This window comes from Nuphar pumila, chromosome 7, assembly GCF_984573655.1.
Source record: "Nuphar pumila chromosome 7, dmNupPumi1.hap1.1, whole genome shotgun sequence".
NCBI classification, from domain to species: Eukaryota; Viridiplantae; Streptophyta; class Magnoliopsida; order Nymphaeales; family Nymphaeaceae; genus Nuphar; species Nuphar pumila.
The window spans coordinates 24,705,168-24,728,426 of record NC_143255.1 but is presented as its reverse complement, the minus strand read 5'-3'; the positions used below and the strand labels follow the sequence as shown (position 1 = coordinate 24,728,426).

The window sequence follows — 23,259 nt, the reverse complement described above, 5'->3', positions numbered from 1 at the left end:
CGCTTTTTCGATTGTTATGAATGTTTGAAAAATTTTCAAGAAAATAAAAATAAAAGCGTGCTTGTGTGATAGCAGCACCGGCTACATACTTACAGACCGTCAAAATACAAGCTAAGATTCTATCACAAAATCAAACTTTTTTTGTATTAAGAAATAATTGACAAAGAAAATGACTCTTCTGGGGCACATTCTTCCTTCAAAAAAACGAAAAACAAATATCATCTTTCTTTTAAGCACCAACCTCATCACTCATAAACTGTGTGTATAATCTAAAGACCAGCAAAATAAAAAATCCGTTCACTGCCTAAAGAATAACACCATATACGCTGCCTTTTTAGTTTCTTCTTGTCGACGATCCACCTCTTTATAACGCCTTGCCGCATTCCAAGTAGAAAATGAAAAAACTCTCTCTCTCTCTCTCTCTCTCTCTCTCTCTCTCTCTCTCTCTCTCTCTCTCTCTCTCTCTATATATATATATATATATATATATATATATATATATATATATATATATATATATATATATATATATATATATATATATGCAATCTCCAACCTATACTTTCTGTTTTTTACTTTGGCATCAGAACCTTGATTTTGAAGAACTGAATAAATATAAAGGAGAAAAAAAATGAAAAGAAAGGAAGCTGTATTTGCTAGGGCCTTTGATATTGATGACCTTAATCTTTTTGCAGAGTATCAACATGGGCAGATAATGATAGCCTCAATTGGATACGTAGGCCTTAGGGAGGGGATTAATACTTGAGCCATGGACTACACGCCCACCAGCAAAGTTCATCTCTTTGAATGGGCATGGAGTTGGGACATTGGTGTTACATGAAGGCCCTGATGGAGTCATAGGTGCCTTCGGCAGCGACTCAAAAAGCAACCAACTTCTTTCAATCTCCTTCATATCTTCAAGTGGCCTGATGCTTTCAAGAGGCTGAACCCACACGCAGAAGAGTACGCAGATCATAGCGAACACTGCAAGCAATTTTCTCATTGATGCCTCCATTAATGAATCTCCACAAACAAACTGAAGATGAAGGAGATGGTTGAGAACTTAAGATTGTGAGTGGTGCATGGTATGATGTGGGGTTTAAGCATGGCATATATATAGGAGGGAGCACTGAGACTTTTTTGTTCATTAAATTCTTTTTCTCAATGAGTTTGTCTGTTTGTGTACAATGTTTGTTTATTGACTTTTTTTGTTGGTGGATTCACAGGAAATTAAGTTGGGTCCGCAACAGGTTTGACACGTAAAAACGCGTGGACGGACCCAGCCATTTTCATCCTTTGAATTCAAAATAATAAACCTGATACGTCCAAAAGACTAGAAATCTAAGTCTTAGGGGCTTTTAGTTTTAGTCTCTCTCCTTTAGGCAGTCTTTTTGCATTTAATTAATTGTATTCGACTTTGTCTCGCATTGCACTTAAATCCATGTCACAGATTTTTTTTTAACTTTCAATCAATAAAAAGAGATTTGTTGGTATTTTAGTGTTAAAAAACATTTTTTAATAACATGTTCTTAAAATATAATAAAAATTATTAAACAATGTTAGAATAATGACCATATGAATCAGTGTCTAAACCAGCGTGTCCAGTGGTGTCACCTCGGACACATGGCGATCAATTTGGCATGTCCTAATTGGAATATAGATTTAATTGCCATGAATCTTAAACTGTATGTCACGGGATACTCCGTGACATGATCGTACATGTGGACATGGATACGGACAAGTACAATTGTTATTTTAATTGTTAATAATTTTAATATTATATCAATAAAAATATTTTTAAATATTAAAATATCAATAAATAGTTTTTATTGATTCAAAAATTAAAAAATTCACACCTCACTAGCAAATTGCAAAACGTTTATAAAAAACGGGCAATTTTTAGTTATTGCTTTCAGCATTCACCTACTTTTTTTTCTTAATGCATTTCAAACACCACTTAATGAATAAAATGACCTAAATTTTTAATTTTGGTTTTTAAGTGCTGTGATAAAGGTGCCAGATCTAACCCCACTGGTGCATGGGTGTACTCGTAGCTTTTAGAAGTAGGCCACTTAAGGGGGGGGCGGTCGCGGCCCCCACCCCGGGTTTTCTTGGCTTGGGTGAGAGTTTCTAGTCATAAAAATTAACAAATCACAAAAAAAAAACTTGTCCCTCAAGTCACTCATTTGACATTGTTTAGACAAGCAAAATAATTAAAATTCCTTCAATATTTATCAATTCATCCCAAAAATTAATCCGCAGGAAACCTTTGGTGCTATACAGGCAAACAAAAACTCTACTGGTAGAGGTTTGTGAATTAGCAAAAAAAAAAAAACAGGTATGGTCTACCTAACCCCAGCGTATCAATCCAAATATATATATATACGGGCATGCACTTAATATTTTGGATATGGGGAGTAGGGGTAGATTAGATACCTACTCCAATCTGTGCCTACGGCTAGCCTACCAGGCTTTTGAAGTCTCTCTCTCAAATATGATGGTACAAATGTGTGTTCTACATGCTTGATTCTATAGGAATGGAGGGTGTCTGATTCCAACATATGTAAGTTTTTATAAGGATCGAAAATCAATGGTGATCTATAATTTTCACAAGTACTGAAGCTCAAGAATTCATGTTTTTTTTTTTTATCAAAACAACACGATCCATGTATTATTTTCTGGTAAATTGACCATGCAGAGCGCATTTTTAAGGTCAGATTTGTGAAAAACGCCTTGAAAAGCCTCATTCACCCGTGGTAGGCTCCTAACTTTGGTTGGCACCTACTCCCCACTCTGGAAATAGGTTCTCAAATATGGGGTAATGCAATTTTCTATGACCGAATCCTCCATGCTTTCATATGAACTGGGATTTGCAAGTCTGTTTTTTTTTCCTTCGAAAATCTGATTATATGAATACTTTCTACGTGTTTTGTTTTTTAGAGCTTAAAAATCAGCGGCTCAGAAGTTTGGATAATATTTAGACTTAGTACTTTTGGATATGGTGCAGATTTAGGAAGAAGTACGGAAAATGCCCAGTTTGTACGCAGTAGGCAGACTAATCCTAACCATCCAGATGCATTTAGTTGGACGGTTAAGATTGACATATGATGAGTGCCGTCATATAACCGAGGATAGAATCCTTTTACCAAACCCAACGACCATTTTTTTTTAATGTCCATATAGCGCAATAAAGCTATGCGGCATTGGTTCAAGGCTTGAACCAGCTGCAGCTGACTAGAGTCCAGTCAAGAGTTTCGAGTCTTTTGCATGACCTATGAGCCAAGTAAGTCAATTTTTGAAAATATTTATTGACTTTGACCAATTCTTGCATATGACAAACACTTTAATATTTTTTAAGACAATTTTTGACAAAAAATTAAAAATGGCAATTAAATTATGATATGTTAAAAGCAATGCTTGCTAAAATCGATTCAATAAATGAATCGATAAAAAAAAGGTTCAAATCGAGTCGAATTGGGGTATAACAAAGATTACTTTATTTTATTTTATTTTTTGTGAACACGCATAAACAAAAAAAACATGTGAATGAATTCAGGTAGAATTCAGGCTGATTCAACTAAAAATCTGCTAATTATTGAAGGCGGACTTTTTTAACCCTACATGTAATCCGCGAATTTAGGCAGATTTTAGCAACATTGATTAAAAGTATCATGATTAAAAGGCTTATGTCAAAAACAGAACACGATGCTTTCATTTTTATTAGCATTTTCTTAGGGAGAACTAGTGTTTGACATTTGTTTTTTTTTTCAAATTTAAAACATTTGTTTTCTTTTTATTTTATTTAAATAATCAATTTGTTTCTCCTTGATGAGATGGTTTTGAAAAACCATGATAAATTTCAGAATTTCAAGAATCTCCCAACAAATACATGGTTGATAAAATGGAGTTTTTCACTTTTGTCAAAGTGGGTAGCACTCGGCCAATTGAATGATTTTGCTATTTTCTAGACTTGGACTTGGGGGTGCGAATGGATCAGGTTTATTGGACCTTCAAAATCCAAATCCGACAATTTAGTTCCTGATATCGGTGCAATAAAGTAAGACTGAAAGGGGTATTTGGATCAGATTTGGATTTGCACATTTAATGCTGCTTGTATTTGAATCAGATGCATGTCAGTTATTTATATAACAACTATGTTTGTATTCAGATAATATCTGATTTATTTGCACATTTGACATGTAAAAGCCTTGATATCAGTCTTTTTTTATGGGGTCCAATGCCACCAAATAAATTTCAAATCCAGACACAATCTTGCATCGATCCATTGAATTTATTTGGATTCAGAATCCAATTCAGATAGACCTCACAAAATTTGGATCCAGATTAAGATCGATCAGGCTGCATCCAGCCTGAATTGAACGGTTTACATCCCTAACTTGGAGCAACATGTACAGAGTATTACTAGCAATTTCTGATTCTATAGAGCTTTGACACAAGCTTCAGTAGTCCCCTTATCTTTAAACAAGAACTATCTTAAGCCGCTTTACATAAAATGGGTGTTCGGGCCTTTGGATCAAGTTTCATGGATACAAGTCTTGGACTTATTTTACAGTGGTCCCACTCTGTTCTAATCAGGTTCACCAATTGGGTCTTTCTTGGGCTCATGAGGACCCTGCCTTCCTGGTTAAGGGTGACCATGGTCTGTCACTTAACATGCAAAGACCATGGTTTGAAACTCATGGGGGCATCTCTTGTCACAAGGTCAAAGCTAGGTGTACTCCCCTCAATATTCTCAGGTAATACTCTCTCTCTCTCTTTCTTATATTTGATGAAACGGAAGGCTCATGGTTTCTTTTTCAGAAGAGACTATTTCGTTTTTATTCTCTATTTTTTAAGTTTATAAGCGGATTGTGTGTGTTTTTTGTTACAAATAATGTCATTTTTTTATTTATTTTTTTCCTTACTTAATGTGCAATAGAACACATGATCAAATGACAAGGGTAAAACCAAGGAACATGACTGCAAACTTCCTTAGCCTTCTTTAAATCAATTCAATTGACATGATGCTCTAATTCATAGAAAACTACTAAAAGCCGAGAAAAACCAGAAAACATATCTTTTTCTCCCTAGAACCCAAAACCAATTAATATATAAAAATATAAAGAATAACATTTACATAACCCTCAACAATTCATACATTTATATCACCTTTTATACACAAACAGTTAATCAATGCATAAGTTCATCAGCATGATTAAATATCACTTTAATGCATGAGTAACTTCTCATCTTTTTTATTATCTTTTCTTACTTAGATGATGCATGCAATACTTTAACTACATACATAACACAAGATTGTTTCTCTATCTGCACAGTCTTCATCGAATAAGAAGGCAATGACTCAGGGTCTGTTTTCAACTAATTTGTGACTTATTAACTTGGCCTTGTATATATTCTCAGGTCCTGAGGTGGGGCGATCTAATGTTGAGAGATTCTCCAACACTTCAACCTGATATATCTCTATTCGTTTAGCGAAAGTACATACATACCACCCCGTAGTTGTAGTGGTAGTCTAGTCCATTCTCTATAGAAAAATAATATTTCATGCTATAAGTATTGCTTACACTTTCTTTGTAAGCCTCAAGAGAATTAATGCACATTTTACTTTATTTAATTAATTCTCTTGCCATGCATGCATAAACATAATTAACCACACAGAGTTAATTAATGCATGCATGCATAAACATAAATAGCCACCAATTAGAGCACAACATTAGCCACATTTTGAGCACAAACATTGCAACCTTTTTGGCACAAATATAGCCACTTTTTGAGCATAAACATAGCCATCTTCTGAGCACAAGCATGCATTAATTCAAACATAGCATCAACACGTAAGTCACCTAGTGTTTGCATTGCAACATTCATTCAACCATGAATTCATTACATATAAGCATATTATCATGCTTCATATATTTCATATTATGCTACATGTAAGCATATCATAACATTATGCATACATTCTATAACACTATGCAAGCATATCATAACATCATGTAAGCATATTAACATAACATGCAGTCCATTTTAGCATTGAATAGAAAATTACTGCTTAAAAATAAACACATGTTCATAAGTGAAGACACAATCATAGAGCTTCATTAGGCCCACACACTTTACACTAACAAGTCATGCGTTCAGCTTTGGAACCAAACCATGCCCAACTGGTTGACTTCCAAAACCATGACATACAAGAAAACACAAGTTCCAAATTCATAATTGTATTAACAGAATTTCTCAGTTAGTAAAAATTTTGTCATAACCTCTATAAAATGAATTTAAATCCAAAATTTTTACTGTATATGCAAACACATGCTAGCTATCTATAGGGTAAAACCAAGATCTCAACTCATTCAGAGAATAAAAATTTTGTAAGTGCAACCTATTTTCTATTTACACAACATTTCTAGCTATTATAGTCTTTTTGGAGAAACATCAATCATGTATTACATAGAATGAAATAAATTTTGATATTTTTGCGACGGGTAGCTTGACATGTCTGACATAAGCTCAAAAAAAACCTGAATGAAAACTCGTTTCTAATAGAGAATTAAAATCCATGCAACACAAGCTATACATGTTATTTAACAGACTATTTTTCAAAAATTATTGGTTCTAGAATGATATTGCATGATTTTTAGTTTCCAAACCATAAAGAATCAGACTACAAAACTTTTATCTTGGGTTCTTCAATATACAGACTAATACACATAAAAATATCAACCATAAATTTAAAATACTATGTGAGCAATAAATTTTATAAAATTATGCAGCTTACACAGATTTTTTATCAGAACAAAAATTTTATGTCGACTTATAGAGGTCGTATCTTCCAAGCAAGAATATAATTGAGCCTATTTTTTTCAAATTGCTTTCATATATCTGGAGCAACTTTCTAAATTTTTAAGATTTATGATTTCACCATTTTAGAGAGCAATTTTTTTCTTTAAGGCTGCTCAGAATAAAAATATAGAACAACATTCAGTTTTCAAGAAAACATATCAAGAACTTTATATTTTTCATCAAAAACACCAAGAACATGCATCCATTGATTTTGATTTATCAAAAACACATCATATTCATGTATATACGCATCTAAACATGTTGTAAATACAAAAACATCATACAAGTCATGAATCAAACTCAAAATATAATGTTTTTACATACAAAAACACATTTTTCTCAAAAGCAATTTCCAAAAAAGATTTTGGGTTTATGAAAACCTTCAACGAGATTTATAATTGATCAAAGCCATATTCAATCAAGATATAAACATTTTCAGCATTCTAAATACATAAAATAATACAAGATTCAAATTTAAGATAATCTGAAATCCCAAACTACATACCGTAATAGTGTCATTTTATATAGTTTCATGAAAACTGACGCAAAATCTACTCAAAGACTCAATTCAGGGTTGTAAACCATGAGCTTAAATCAAGATCTGAATTCACATAAATCAATTCTAAACCTGAATCTATTTGTATAGATTTCTCATACCTTTTTTACAAGAATCTACCAAAAACTCTACACTAAACGACTTCCTCCAATATACGTGCACCACCAAATGGATGCAACCACCACCAAGATCGGCTCTTTCTTCAAGAAGGGGCATGGGGGAGGAAGAAGGAGAATAGGGAGAGAGATATAAGTGATAAGGGTTTTAGAGAGAGAAATAAAGAAAACGATAGGGAATGTGGGTTAGAGAGAAAGAAGTAGGGAGAGATTATAGGGGGCGTGTGAGAGGAGGTTGGAATAATTCTCTTTTATAATCTCTTTCTTGAGTTTCTTATTTCCATTAGGAAACTCCACCTTAGTCTCATATTAATTTAAATTTTCTTATATTACTTGTGAACTTATTAAACCTAGGCTAATTAGGATTCCTACATGAAATAGGAAACAATTAAACCCATTAGCAACCAAGTCTCCTAAGAAATATGGAAACTATTGACTTTAGCTTAGGTAGAAGATGTTGGTAAGTAGGAGGGGCTCACATAGGGGGGGGGGGGCATCTCACCCTATGGCTCATATTTAATTGATAAATCCCCAAATTAAAATTCAATCCAAATTCAAATTCACATTCTATTAAATTCCCAAATTAAATTCAAATTAAAATCCAATCCAAATCAAATTCCAAATTCAAACTCAATTAAATTCTAAATTCAAATTTACATTCAATTCAAATATAAATTCAATTAAATCTCAAATTTAAATTCATATTGTAATTCAAATTCAAATTTAAATTAAATCTCTAATAAAATTCAACTCTAAATTGAAATCAAATCCCAAAATAAAATTCAAATTCAACCCAAATTCAAGACATAAAATTCATCTTTAATTATTAAATAAACACAAAAAGTTTACACATATTACATTAAAGATGCTAGAATAAATACATCTTTGTTTATCTATAAGATCCAAGAAAGTGAGATATTCATCTTGATTTATGTAGATGACATAATTACCCCAAAAAGTTCTTGTCAGGTTCAAAATCTTATTCATCAAGCAGAAACTGAATTTTCCATTAAAGATATGGGGTCTCTACATTAATTCTTGGTTGTAGATGTAATCCCCACTGAAGATAAACTTCTCCATCTCAGGGAAAATATGTTTGTACTATTGAAGTGTGTGAGGATGATATGGGCAAAACCAATTTTCACACCTATGTCAACATCAACTTCTTTGTCAAAGTACGTGGGAAATCCTGTTAAAAATGTAGCTTAATACAAAAAGTATTGTAGGGACTCTATAATACATTACAATAACTTGTCTAGATTTATGTTTTGTTGTAAATAAGGTTTTTAAATTCGTTCATGAACCAACAGAGTCTTATTGGACTGCAAAAAAGAGATTTTTGAGGTACTTAAAGAGTATAACTCATTATGGGCTTCTTATGAAGTTGTTTGCCTCAATGGACTTGATAGTTTATGCATAGATTGGTGGTTATGCAGTGTTTTTAGGAACAAATCTAATCTCTTGGAGTGTTTGAAAACAATCTATCATATCACGGTCCAATACTAGGGCTGCATACAGGGGTATTCTAATTCAATTGCAAAAATTATTTGGGTAAAATATTTATTACAAGAATTGGGTTTTAACTCAGCAAGGGTTCCACCTTTCTTATATGATAATGTTGGAGCTACTAATTTAGCAACTCATCCTATATTTCATAATCGAAATAATCACATTAAGATATGTCTTCATTTTTGTAGAAAGAAGCTTGCCAAAAAAGACTTGAAAATTGAATACATCTCTTTGAAGGGTCATATTGCTGAAATACTTACTAAACCATTAGCTATTTTGAGATATAATGAGTTATGCAGTAAGCTCAATGTCCTTTCAGGACCCTTGAGCATGAGGGAGGTTATTAGAACAAATGGTCAATCCAGGCATATTGTGAAAGAGTTCAAACTGAAACCAAAGTGCTAACCAAAACCGGTTTCCATGCAAGATGAGTCCTAGAAAATGAAGTATGTGTTAACAAGGATTCTCAAAATTCATAGACTAGGAGACACAGTCAATGAGGCCTTAATGAGCAAGAAGTCTATCTCAAAAAGAGGTGTATTACCTCCCATGTAAGTTGTTGATGATATATATGTATATATATATATATAGAGAGAGAGAGAGAGAAATAGAATAGAACATATTAGGCCTCATTTCTCATTCTGCCCCATTTTGCCTCATCGTTTTGAAGTGTTTTATGATAGATCTGAACCTTTAAATGTGTTTATCATGCTCAATTTAGTGGGAATTGACTCTTGGATCATGTTTTTTTAACGAAAAGCGTATTTTTATGAGCTGAAAAAAACTGGTACCTTCATATCTATTGATTTTGAATCACTAAAAAACTTGTATATAGGTCAGATTTCAGTGATCCAAAAACTGGTTCCCACTAAACAAAACCTATAGACTGGGCCCACTTGCCTCTTTGATATTTGAGGTGCAATGTCCATAAATGTTTTGGGCTTTTTAAGAAATAATAAGGGATTATTCTCAGTATTTTTATGACAAATTCATGTACAATGAATAATCAATAAACTTTTGGTTATTTACCAAATTATTTAACTTATATGAGATTTTTAGACACCTTTGGATCTGGATCATAATGGGGGATCCATGAGGATCGACCCCCCTATAAAAACCAATTCAAGTCATACATTTCACATTCATAGGATCCACTTAATCTTTTAATTAAATGTGTTTGGATCTAGTATATGAACCAAATTTGTGAAACATCATAACAAGGACTCAGATCCATTCAATGGACCCAGTTCGGGTTTAGAATAATTTAGAGCCGGATCTCAGAAAAGATCCAAATCACTCAAAACCTTCTATGTGTAGGATGGTATCCATTAGAAGGATCCATTCTCAAAACAAGTTGGATCCAAATGAGATCCATATTGATAAACACTATGGGTCTAGAATTGGATCCAAAGATATATACTAGTTCTCAACACTTGTAAAGACCTATATATATATATGTGTGTGTGTGTGTGTGTGTGTGTGTGTGTGTGTGTGTGTGTGTGAATGGATTATTTGGATATGAGATCCAAATAAAGCCCAAAGTGGGTCTCACATAAAATAGCTTAGAGTTTGCGTCCATTCATACCCAACCCAACAACAAACACAACACTATTGCATTAAAACTAGAATTGGATCCAAATTGGATCCCATTCAATCTCAATTCGATGCACTTACCTTAAAATAAGGTTGTGGAATGGATTTGGATTTTAAGGATCCAAATCCAAACCACACACACACACATATATATATATATATATATATATATATATATATATATATATATACATATTCTTGAGACTTTGTGATTAAAACCAAATTCAACCATTTGAAAGGTCAAAACTGCCGTCAATGTGAGTCCTACTTCCCATTCTTGAGACTTTGTGATTAAAACCAAATTCAACCATTTGTAAGGTCAAAACTGCCGTCAAAGTGAGTCCTACTTCCCAAACAAATCATTTTCGAAATCTAAAACCTTGTTTTGACTATAACTTTTTACATTGATTTCAGATCAAAGTGATTTTTGGCTCATTAAAAAGCTAAAAACCTCTACTTTTTTATTGAGTGGTTGAGGATGTTATTTTATAGATCAAAAGTTTGTAAAAACTGGATTACCTTTTGAAAATATCAAAAACCCTTAAAAATTATATTTTAAAATGCATTTTCTCAAATGGGATTTCCAATATACCCTTTTAAAAGGTTGGAGTGTGCTTAGTAGTAGTTGGGAGAATAGAAAATTCCTTCTTTTTGTAGAAAAATATTTTGTATTCTCGATGAACAATGAAGTATAAGCATTTTACACCTTGAAAATTGACACATGTGAACGAACATATCCCGAATACTGACGAGTCATGAGTTCAAGACTTGAACCTGAAGATGACTCGATATCGACCAAGAAGTCTTTGCATGACCATGCTCCCAAGGAAGTCGGTTCTTGATAATGTTGGCAGAATTTGACCAATTTTTGGCACATGTGACAAATACTTCAATATATTTCTAAGACGAAAGCATAAATTGGTGAACAAATTATGACATGTTAAAAGGTTTCATGGTTTGACCATAAAGAAAATTATCATGATTTCTTTATTAAAATGAATATATCTCAAAAAGACTACTGTATTTATTTCTATTAAGAATTTCTTAGGAAAAAATTACAGTTTGATATTTGATTTTTTTTACCACCACGAAAGCCGCATAGCAAGCAGCGTGGTTGAGATGGTAATGAGATGAAGTCACCATGCACCAGATCAAACCCTGCTGATACATGGGTGTGTCTGTAATTTTGATATTTGATATTTGATATCATACTTGAAGTATTTTTTGCTTTGGGAGGAAGGGCAAGTTGAGCCCTAGATATATTTGAACCTTTGAGGTGTTAGAGAGGAACAATGTGCTAGCTTAACGAGTGGCTTTGCCGCCACATTTCATACCAGTTCACAACATTTTTTACATCTCGATATTTATGAAGTATGTTAGTGATCCGTACCACATGATTCAACATAAGAAGATTGAAGTGCGAGAGAATTTGATAGTGAAAGACAACCCAATTGAGATTGTGGATCGTCAAGATAAGATCTTGAGGAACAAGGTGATTTGACACGTCAAAGTGAGATGCCAATACCATGGGATTGAAGGATGCACCTGGCAACCAGAAACCAATATGTGTAGTTGATACTCTTCATTGTTTGCTTGAATTTCGAGGACAAATTTTTTTGTATTAGGGTAGAATGTAATATTTGATATTTTTTTTATTTTTCTATTATTTAGATAATAAAAAATTTGACTTATTTTTAATGTCTTTTCTGTGTATGGTTGCAGTCTTACACATTTTTCAAGAGGAATGGACTTTGTTTTGTCAAAATCAGAGTTAAATTGAGCTTGAAGCATGCCTCACAAGTTTTAGACGCACTGTAATCATTTCATGAGTATTCTTGGAGCAATTGTGTCTCGAGGATCATGGTCGTATGACTCAGAGTTGACTTAGCTTAGTCAACTGTGAAAACGACATGACTAATAATTTTTTTGTTTAAGTGAGTGGCATTTCTATGATTTCTGGTTTGGGAGAAGACACAAATGGGTCCATAGGGCCCATTTGGGCTTTTCCCCCCAAGCAAAGGCAATTTCTTCCTTACACAGACTAGACTATAGCCCAATCTAGCCAACCGTAACAGGTCAAACCCTGCTAGGGTCAGCTAGACCCAGCCAAGTGGTAGGTTCTCTTGGGAGTTGGTTCCAACTCAGTTGAATCAATTAGGTTTGAACCTAGTTAGCCAACTAAGTTGGCGAACTAGGGTTCCACACCCCTCCTTGATTAGGATTCGGTTGGATCCTGGATCCGAACTTGGGCAGCATGGACCTGTACCTAGTTAACTCTTAAAACCCCCTATCTTCCATTTCTTTTTCCCTATTCACGAGTTCCCTTCCTCTCCCTCTCTCATGCCCTAATCCCCTCTCTCACCCACGCGCCTTCTTCTTCCCCATGCTCTCTCTCTGCTTGGGTGTCACTGGAGGGGGTGCTCCTCCTCCTCCTCCCATTCTTCTTCTTCCTCATGCTTCTTGGAGAGGACACCCTAGCCGTGGAATGCCCCTCCCCCCATCTTTGGCTGCTGCGTGGTGGAGCGCCCTGGCCATGGTTCACTGAGCGAGGACTGACCCTAGGTAGGCTGTCTCGACCCCCTTTTTCCTCTTCTCATTCTTGGTTCTTCTTCTTCCCTCTTTCTTTCTTTAGCTTTCCTTTTTTTTGTCTGGTTTTTCTGCGTTTTGAGTATCCTCAAGGAGGAGGATTAGCTGCAGCCTTGAGATTGCTTGGGAGGCTCAAAATTGTGTTCTTGGTCTTGTGCCTATTGGATTTTGCGATTCAAGGTAGGAACACGACCCTCTCTCGTGTTTAGCAACATGTGTTAGGTGCTTACATGGCTTGAATGTTGAATTTTTTTCTATTTTATGTCTATGAATTGTTGTATGTAGCTTGAATGTAAAGAAATTTTTTCGTTTTATGTTTATGAACTGTTGTGTGTAGCTTGTATGTTGAACAATTTTCTATTTTATATTTGAGCTATTGTATATTAAGAATTTTTTTGTTTTATGTTTATAAACTGTTGTGTGTAGCTTGTATGTTGAAAAATTTTCTGTTTTATATTTATGAGTTGTATGTAGCTTGTATGTACAAAAATTCTCTTTTATGTTTATGAACTCTTGTATGTAGCTTGTATATTGAAAAAAATTCTGTTTCATATTTCTGAGTTGTTGTATGTAAATAAAATTTTATGTTTTATGTTTATGAACTGCTCGATGTAGTTTAAATGTGTTTATGGTTTTGAAAAAAAATGTTGTAGTAAAGGTAATTATTGTCTATGTGTTTAGGTTTCAAAAAAAAAATTGTTATGAATGATCATGCTCCAAATGTATTTATGGTTTAAAAAAAATTTCGTAGTGAAGGTAATTGTTGTCTATGTGTTTAGGTTTTGAAAAAAAAAACTCTATTATGAATGTTTATGCTGCCCATGTGTCTTATTTGAGAAAAAAATTCTATATTTGAGATTATGATACCCATGTTTCTTAGTTAAAAAAAATGTATTTGTGATTATGCTTCCCATGTTTCTTAGTTTAAAAAAAAAGTTATGTATTTGAGATTATGCTACCCATGTGTCTTAGTTGAAAAAAAAATGGATATGTAGTATACTATGTCGTTCATGTGTTTGTTGATTTTTTTTTTGGATATGTAGTATACCATGTTGTTCATGTATTTGTTGAAAAAAAATTGTTTTGCATCCCTATGCTGCCAATGTGTTAGGCTTTGTAAAATTTTCTGTGTATGTGCAGATTCTTGGTAAAGCCATGAATCTAAAAAAAAAAAAATGTTGCATGTGTGTGTATGTGCATTGATTTTGACCAAAAAAATTATGGTTTGCATCTCTATGTTGTCGATGTGTTAGACTTTGTAAAATGTTTGTGTGTGTATGTGCAGATTTTTGTTAAAGTCATGAATCTGCAAAAAAATAAAGCTTGGTATGTGTGTGTATGTGCATTGGTTTTGACAAAAAAAATTGTATCGTACCTATGCTGCCTGTGTATTGGTTTGAAAAAAAATTTGTTATGAATGGGCTAGGATACCTATGTGTTTTAATTTTGAAAAAAAAGAATTTGTTATGTAGTTTTCTTAATTGCCCATGTGTATTAAACTTTTGGAGAAACTGGACATGAGGTTGTTTAGTTAACTATGTGTTTGATTTTAAATAAAAATATGTTATGTGCATGCTTAGTTAACTATGTGTTTGATTTTTGAATAAAATTTTGTTATTAGAATTCTTAGTTAACTATGTGTTTGATTTTGAAAAAAAAAAATGTTATGAGCATGTTTAGTGCCCATGTATATTGGTTTTTTAAAAGAAACTTGTTATGAGAAAGCTTAGTGCCCTTGTGTCTTGATTTTTTAAAAACAAATCTGTTATGAGATGCCCAGTGGTGCAATATTGTCCATGTTTGTTCTAGAATTGAGAATGTGCCTTATTCCTAGGAAGCATGTTATAGAAAATTTATGTTTTAAATATTGAAATGTTCCTTTATTTTTGGCGAATGTTACTTGTACTGAAGGCCATGAGATTGTGCATTAAATGAATAATAAACTATTATTGAACTGTTCTCTTATTTTTGTCGGATGTTAATTGAACTGAAGGCCCAGAGGTTATAGCATTAAATGAATAATAAATATTATTGAACTGTTCTTTTATTTTGGCGGACATTAATTGAACTGTAGGCCTAGAGGTTGTGCCATTAAATAAATAACGAGCATGTTTCTTATGTTTTGAATGGGGATTGAACATAGTCTAGAATTTTTGTGATTTTGATGCTTTTGGATGGATTTGGTTGATCTTTTGATACGTGAGCCTTAGTAGGCACGTGTGCTATATTGGAATTCATAAACTTGAGTTTTACGAGGTTTATCAAGTTTTCTCGTAGTATGGATATTGGAAAATGATTTTCTCAAGTATGAGCCTATTAAAGGATACAATGAGGCCTTAGTTGAACATGTTGCTTTTGGGGCACGTAGGTGACCCCATGTGTGCAATAAAGTGATTGCACCAGTTTGAAAAACAAATCTCATAAGTTAAAAAAACTTAATATAGCTTGTTGGGCAAGGCCTTGTGTATCTAGAAGGTGCATTGTGAATTAAAGTAACTACAAACTCCAATTAAATATGGAACAAGCTACACGGAGATGTTTCGTTACACCCTAAAAGATGAATTAACTTGTCACCTTGAGTGACTTTGTACTATTGTGAGCGAGTTTGCACCAATCCCGCGAGATGTACTGAGTTGTCGATAGACTCCTTCTTAGCTAATGGTGGTGTGTTGTTATTGTGGGCCCCATCTTGGTTAATATACTAGACCAGTCCCAACCACAGTAGCTTAGAGGACAATGACTCTTTTGTTTGAAAGGTCCAGCTATGTACACTGGCAGTAGTGCACTACGACCTTGTCCGGGGAAAGGAACGCCTTGACAAAGGGTTCTGGACCATAGTGTTGGTATAACCGAGTTTTTTTGAGGTTAATAAAAGATGTAAAATACCCATGTTCAAAAATGTATCCCCATGTAAACTGGTGAGCCTATAGTGGCCCGAGGCAGCGGTGCCCACATGAAAACAATAATTAATATCAAAACAAAAGTAATTGTGTGTGCATAAGCAAAATAATAACTTAAATGCAAAAAAAATTAAAATATATTTATGCATATAGGTTGTGCATGTGGTGTTGGGTTCCCTCTCGAGTTAGAGGTTGAGTCGAGTGTTGGACTTGTGTTGAAGTCCAGTTTGGCTCGTCGACCTATCCATGTTCGCTATCATGTGATGGGAGGTTGAGTTTTTTGGTGAGACGTGTTTGGTCTTACTCCTGCTTACATTATCTTTTTTAGGTGCCCACGGTTAGACATGCCTTAGTGGCGATAGATGCACTCATTCTAGTCTTGAGACTTTTGTGTGTTTTGGGACTATCATTGATATTACATGATTTGAAAATTTTATAAAAGAATATTTGTAGTTCACCCAATTTTGTAAATTGAACTTGAAAATCAATAGATATAATTGTTTTGATTCACTGTGTATGGTATTGTTCATTTTCATTGAAATTCCTTTTATATGGTTTTCAAAAAGATTCTAAAATAGTTTTTCTTCTGCTATGTGCTCATTTAAAAAAAAATGGCTCAAATTTTCGGTTATTTTCGATTCTTATAGGTGGTGCACTCTGAGAGAGAGAAAATAAGAAAGAGAGAAGATTCATGCGAGAGGCCACAACGAGGCTGCCCTCCCCATCACCTTCTTCTTCCTCATCTCATCTTCCCTTCCTCATCCTCTTTCATGGCGGAACAAAGGAGAGAGGAAGAGCAGAACCACGGTGAGAGAAAAGGGGGTTTTTGGTTGGTTCTCGTGAAAGGAGAAACAAGAGAGAGAAAGAACCAGACTTAGGTGGTGGTGGCCGAAGGAAGGTCCAACAGTTCAGTGGTGGTCGGCTGAAGAAGGGCCGCAAGTGGTGGTGGCTCTCATAAAAGGGAAACAAGGGAGAGAGAAGAAGGAGGTACTTAGGTGGTGGCCGGCATTGACTGGTGGCTCCTCGATATACGGTGGCCAACGAGTAAGATGGTATGCGATAGTGGTGTGGTGTGGTGTGGTGTTGGCTAACCCAAAAGAGAGAAAAGATGGTTTGTGAAAGAGAGAGCATGAGAGAGAGATGGAGAGAGAGAACGGAGAGTTCAAGAGAGGGGAGGGAGAATAGGGAAGACGAAGAGAGAGGGAAGGGGGTCGGGTGTCGACCCAAGGGAGAGGAGAGAAAGGGGGCTGCCACATGGCAGCCCCCATGGAGGGAGGGGTCCCCTCTATGGGAAATCCCCAATTTGTCCCTCTTCTTCAAAATTTTTTTTTTCTTCTTTCTTCCCAGAATACCCCTCCTACACTTCTTTCTTTTGTAAATACCCTTTTTGGACTTGAGTTATTCAAATTGAAGTTCAAATCTAAGTATGCAGTCAATCCTTTTTCTGTTAAACAAATTTTTTGGAGTCTCGGTAGATCCAAATCTAATTCAGATCGATTATCTCGATTCAGTATTTTCCTGACTATGGTTTAGACTGAATTTCTCAGGTTTGGATCATTACCAACTTGTATTTAAATCAGAATTTAATGGGTTTGGGTCGATTCCAGATTCAAACTTATGTAATTTTATGTAAATACCCCTGATTTTACATTAAAAATTTTAAGATATTATAGCTGATGTCATCTTTGCAGGAGACTCCACCTACATGGGCACAAATAGACTCTCTTTCATCTGCACAATCTTTTGGCAAGTAGCTTACACTTCTGCCGAAGATTTTGTGCTCATCGAGTGAGGGAAAGTGCAAATGTTTTTTTCAATATTTGTAGTGTTCAAGAGCCTCTTTCTAAGAGACCTTACCTTCTTAAAGTCCACTAAGGTCCATCCTTCTTCCACTTTCATGGTAAGAAAATACGTTTTCAACATTTTCTTTTAAACATAAGAAAAACCTTTCAACATCTCTTTCTTTGAAAATATATAGGAGGCTTTTGGCAATCTACTATTTACAGTGGTGGAGGAGCCTTCCAACATCCTCTTGACACAAGAGCCTTTCAACATCTTATATTTTGGTGAAAGAGGAGCCTTTCAACATCCTCTTTGCATGAGAGCCTTTCAACACCTCACTCTTGTTTGTGGTGAAGGAGCCTTTTGGCATCCTCTTTGTTGGAGAGACTTTCGTCATCTCACTCTTGTTTTGGGTGGAGTCTTTCAACATTGTTTTTAAGAGAATCATTGACTCAGAATGATGATTTTGAAGCTATCAAAGGATGTCGAGACAGCCCTTGTTTTGCCTATGGTGAAAGAACCCTTATATGCAGAAGCAAAAGAAGTACTGGTACCACTAAGTTGGCTTGCAAGAAGTATTGAAACCATTAAGTTGGTTCGCAAGAACCAACTTGGTCTTTGCAGTCTTGTTTCCTCTCCCTATAGTTGCAGCTCTTTAAGAGAAATGGAAAGCCAACAAAGGTTTCATCGGTCTTGCCAAACTGGAGTGTTAATTTTCTTTTTTAGATGCTCAAGTAGAGATTTGGAAGCTTGAATTTTTTTTATGGAGCTCTTTGCTTTTACAACGACTTCTAATTCTTGGAGCCTTGAGTACACAACGAGAAGGAAATTGAGAGAGAGAAGGGGAGAGGGAGAATGCTGGATGATCGGCTAGCTCCTTGTCTTCGGTTGCCTTCTATGCATGAGCACTTGAACAAGGTCACTCTTTTTTCGACTTGCACTTTATACCTTCAACCTTTGTAACCTTTCTTTTTTATAGGTATGCAAAGCTTCTTCCTTAATTTTAGCATCCCATGATATAAGTTATTTCAGTGTCGACGCTATCTTAGCTTGACAGTTGCCATGTGTCCCTCAGTCACACCACTATTCCATACATTTCTACTTTATGGAACCAGCCATAACATACTTGAAAGTTAGAGTGGGCAATCTATTCTTTGCCTTGCAAGCAAGGTAAAAGTCTCTTATTTTTCACCTTAATCAGCATGGTGCAAACGGAGGATAAAGTGAACTTTCACCTCAACTTGCATAAGTCGAGGTAAATATCTAATACTTGGGCAGTACAAGTTATGCTTAAATATCATTTTCCCTTTTACTTGACTTGCAGATAAGTTGAGATTTTTAGCCCAACTTGCATCGGTAGTGCAAGTGGGGTAAAGGCTCATGATAAAAAATGCAAAAGTTTTTACTTTTGATTGCAATTCGATGAAATTAATTAGAACATGATGCAAGTCATGTTAAAATCATTTTAGTCTTTACTGTATAACAAGGGTAAAAAAAATATTCCTTTTGCTATCACTTGCATAGGATGTGTAAGCTAACCTTTTTTGTTTTTATTATGTCATTTGCATCTGTGCAGATGAGTGTACACATTTGACGTGTTCAATTTATATAACCTTGTTATTTTTTTTTATTTAATTTTTTTACATGCAAACAATGTTGTATTTCCTTTCCAGCATTGTGATCACTATTAATTTGAGCACAAACACAATCTTGCTTGATAATGAGTGATTTCCCAATAAAAAAAAGTAGCCGATTCTCCATCAACATTCTCGTTCTTAAACAAAAGTGCAGGTTTCACAAAAGGTAAAGTTTCTTTATCCGAAAACAAGATGATGAGAAAAATATAAATTTTCAGAGGATATGTGCACTTAAAACCTTTCACACTATATCCAAGGAACACAACAATTATTTCGAATCCAATTTAGTTTTGTTACTTATCAAGCAAGTATGAAAAACAATGCCATCCAAAAACCCTCAAGAAGGAGCAATGATGATAATGGGGGTCTATTTATTAAAAACACTAGTACTTTTTGCCGTATTAGTCATATCTAGGGGTGTCAATGGGTCAAGGTTTGGTTCGGACCCAGGTAGAGGCAGACTTAGACCAGATCTTTGTGTATGATATCAGGTATGGACTCGAGTCTACTACAAGAGAAACCATACACCAACCCTATAAGAACTACATGAACCAGACCTGGAGCATATTACATTGAAAAATTGAGGGTCATAATCAAAACTCGGGTTAGGGTATGGTATAAAATTTTACAAACTATACCCAGATCTATGTATTAATCAGACCTTTGAATCTGGACCAGGGTCTTAATCAGGTCTTCTTATTTGTGATCTTACCCAGACCCTGAAGGGATTGGTAAACCCAACTCGTTAACACCCCTAGTCATATAGCTGATATTTTGAAAATGCTAATGTCTAGAGTTTACAACCAAAAGGTCAAAAGACTTTACAACTAAAATGCCAAAAATATTTTCATATGAAAATACAGAAAAAAAATAAATCATGACTTATAGGTCCCACTAAATTCCAAAATATTCGTTTAATGCTCAAACAACCGGTTCCATAGTAGCTCCCGCTAACACCATCTACGATAAAGTAAGGTCATCTTTCATTCAGGCCGTCATACGGTTCGACCAAGGGGAGCATAGACTTATCAACGTAATTACCAAATTAAAAAAAAAACTATTATAAATAGAAACTACCTTTCTCCCCCTTTTAGCTAATATCTATAACTAAAAAATTCAAAACTGATTCAGCCACGAAGGGTTGCTGGACCACATGATTCCAAATCAAATTTAATTCGAAATCATATTATTAAAAGCAACTCTCATTTTATAAAGGCAAATGAAAGTCCATTTCACACACACAAATTTTCTCATGTTTGTTTGGCTAGCTGATCCCAATGAGACTATTCTCTCATTTGCATGAGAGTCAAATTCTCATGATCAGGGGTGTCAATGTGTTGGGTTAATCCTAACCTGACCCAAACTAAACCTTATACGGCTTGGGTATGGTGATAAATAAGAAGACCCGATTAAGACCTTGGTCCGGATTTGAAAGTCCGATTAATACTTGGACGCTGTATAGTTTGTGAAATTTTATACCAGACCTGGGTCTAACACGAATTTTGATTAAAACCCATAAATTTTCAACGTAAAGATGATAAAAAATATTGTTTTACTGGGTATGATGTGGGCCTGGCTCATGTAGTTCTTATCGGGTCTGAGTATAGTTTATTAGACTCGAGTTCGGACCCTTACCATACCCAAAAATCAAGGCCAGGTCTGGTTCTACCTGGGTCCAAACCAAACCCGACCCGTTGACACTTACTCCTAAGACAACCAAACGTGATGGAAACGAAATTCAAGCTGAACCTTGTCTATTTAACGCCAAGCTTACACTTGACAAGTCCCTAGCGACGATTCGACTCTCTCACCTCTCCTCTAGCAGTAGCAGACGACTGCAAGAGCCCGCGACGACACTCTGGTGTTACAAGTATCTCTCTCTCTCTCTCTCTCTCTCTTGAACGCTTCCAGTCTCTCAGGCTCAGAGCTCTCTTTCTCCTGTCTTTACCAATTTTTAGGGTACCGATTTTGAGGACCTTGGATTCTGGGCATGGTTGAATGGTGAAACAATGATGGTTTGAGGGTAAATAACTTATATGCAACTCAGCCCTCTTAAAGGAAATAGGGAAAAAAATTAAGAATTTTGGAGAGGGTTAAGAAAGGAGAGAGCAAGAAGAAGAGCGCCACCACCGTTATTATCATAATATATGCTGTGTGGCCGCTTCAGCTTTTGGTGTCTAGCGGCAACCCAAAAGCTGCTCTCTGCTCTCTGTGAATTTGTTTGGTGATTGCCTCGACTTTCCTCTCCAACCTCATAGATTTAGGGTTTTGCAAATCAACATTCTCCTTTGACTGCATTTCTTTCAATGGGCAATCGGTAACGTTTTTCTTTTCTACTTGGACGATGATTTTAGATGTCTCCTTCCCTTTTCTTTTCTACACTTCTACATTGATTTCTGTGCGTCTCTAATTCATGACTCGTTCTTCCTCTCTCTCTCTCTCTCTCTTTGATTGAGTTTCTTTGCTTAAGAAGAATGGAGTGGTGAAGAGTTTCTCGCTTTTTCAGTGTTAATTTTGGTGTATCCATTTTTGTTGATCTCACAACAAATTTATGCTTGTGATTTGGTTGGTGCTTGTTTGATTCATTTCTGCTGGGTCTCAGTTCCCATAGAGTTGATTGTTTTGTCGTTGAGTTTGTTAGAAGGTATGATTGATGATGGTTTGGGTTAGTTTTTTCTTGTCCGATGCTTGTTTGTCTTTTGATTGACTTGCTGTTTTTAGCTGGTGAAGTTTTGCAGTTCTTGTTTCTAAGCAGGGGCGGTGGCCAGGGTGGGCAACGGAGCGGGGAGCGGCTATGTGCCATAGACAATGGCATAACAGCATTTTATGTGGGACCTGCACTGTGGGCCTTATGCATAGGTGTTGCCCATGCCCACGCTGACCCGAAGTTTGCCCACCCTGACCTCAAATTTCCCAATAGGGACTAGATCAACGTTGCCCGCCTTAGATTTTCGAAATTCTTGAGTTTTTTTCCGCAATATATATTTTAAAAGTTAAAAACGTCGTTTTTTCTCGCGATAATTACAAAATCTCGCGGTTTTATGGTTTGTTAAAATATATCTCGAAAGTAGCGCAATATTTTGTAAATATCGTGGCGTTTGTTTGAAACACTTCTCGTTTTTTTTTAGAAAAGGCCCCTTCTCGGCAGAGCCCTAACCCCTTTGTCTCTCAAACTCTCACAGACACTGATCCCTCTCACCGTGCCTGAAGGATTCCGGCCAATCAATCGGTGAGTCTCTCTCTCTCTCTCTCTTCCCTTCTCCTTCTCATTTTCGTCTTCTTCTTCTTCTTCATCTTCTTCTCATCTTTTTCGTTTTTTTAACAGAAGCCCTAAGGCTCCTCACCCCCTTCTCTCTCAGAATCTCACGGCATCACTCTCACCGTGCCTGAAGGATTCCGGCGTGCTGCTGCTGTCCGGTCAATCCATCGGGAAGTCTCTCTCTCGTTCTCCTCTTCTTCTAGCTTCCAATCTCCTCCTCCTCCTCCTCCTCCTCCTCCTTCTTCTTCTGTTCTGTCCTGTTTTTCTGTGTCCACAGGAAAAGGGCCTCAGGCTTGGCCCTTTTTTGGTCGGCTAGCTGTGTTATGGCCGGAAAAGGGCTTCCCTGAGGCCCTTTCGGTCATCTGTCAAATTTGGCCGGGAAAGGGCCAGATTAAATCCCTTTTCTGGCTATTTCTCTGCAATTGGACGGTAATGGGGATTTGCTTCTTATGTTATT

General features: G+C 35.5%; 1 protein-coding gene across 9 annotated transcripts in view; it reads left to right on the top strand.

Moving 5' to 3' along the window:
- The first annotated feature begins 12,977 nt into the window (after positions 1–12,977).
- LOC149831566 (uncharacterized) overlaps positions 12,978–23,259 on the top strand; it is a 29,115-nt gene continuing 18,833 nt past the window's right edge. For 2 of the 9 annotated variants that reach the window (XM_090013971.1, XM_090013972.1), the window contains exons 1-2: positions 22,707–22,772; positions 22,869–23,231. Coding sequence is in view for 1 of the 9 variants with exons in the window: in XM_090013967.1 (XP_089870093.1) it covers positions 18,762–18,824 (63 nt within the window). In the remaining 8 variants the exon portion in view is untranslated. Of the gene's footprint in view, positions 13,201–13,340; positions 13,405–18,207; positions 18,825–21,404; positions 21,414–22,690; positions 22,773–22,868; positions 23,232–23,259 lie in introns of those variants that run through there. The other 7 variants (XM_090013975.1, XM_090013976.1, XM_090013967.1 and 4 more) reach the window with 7 other exon arrangements.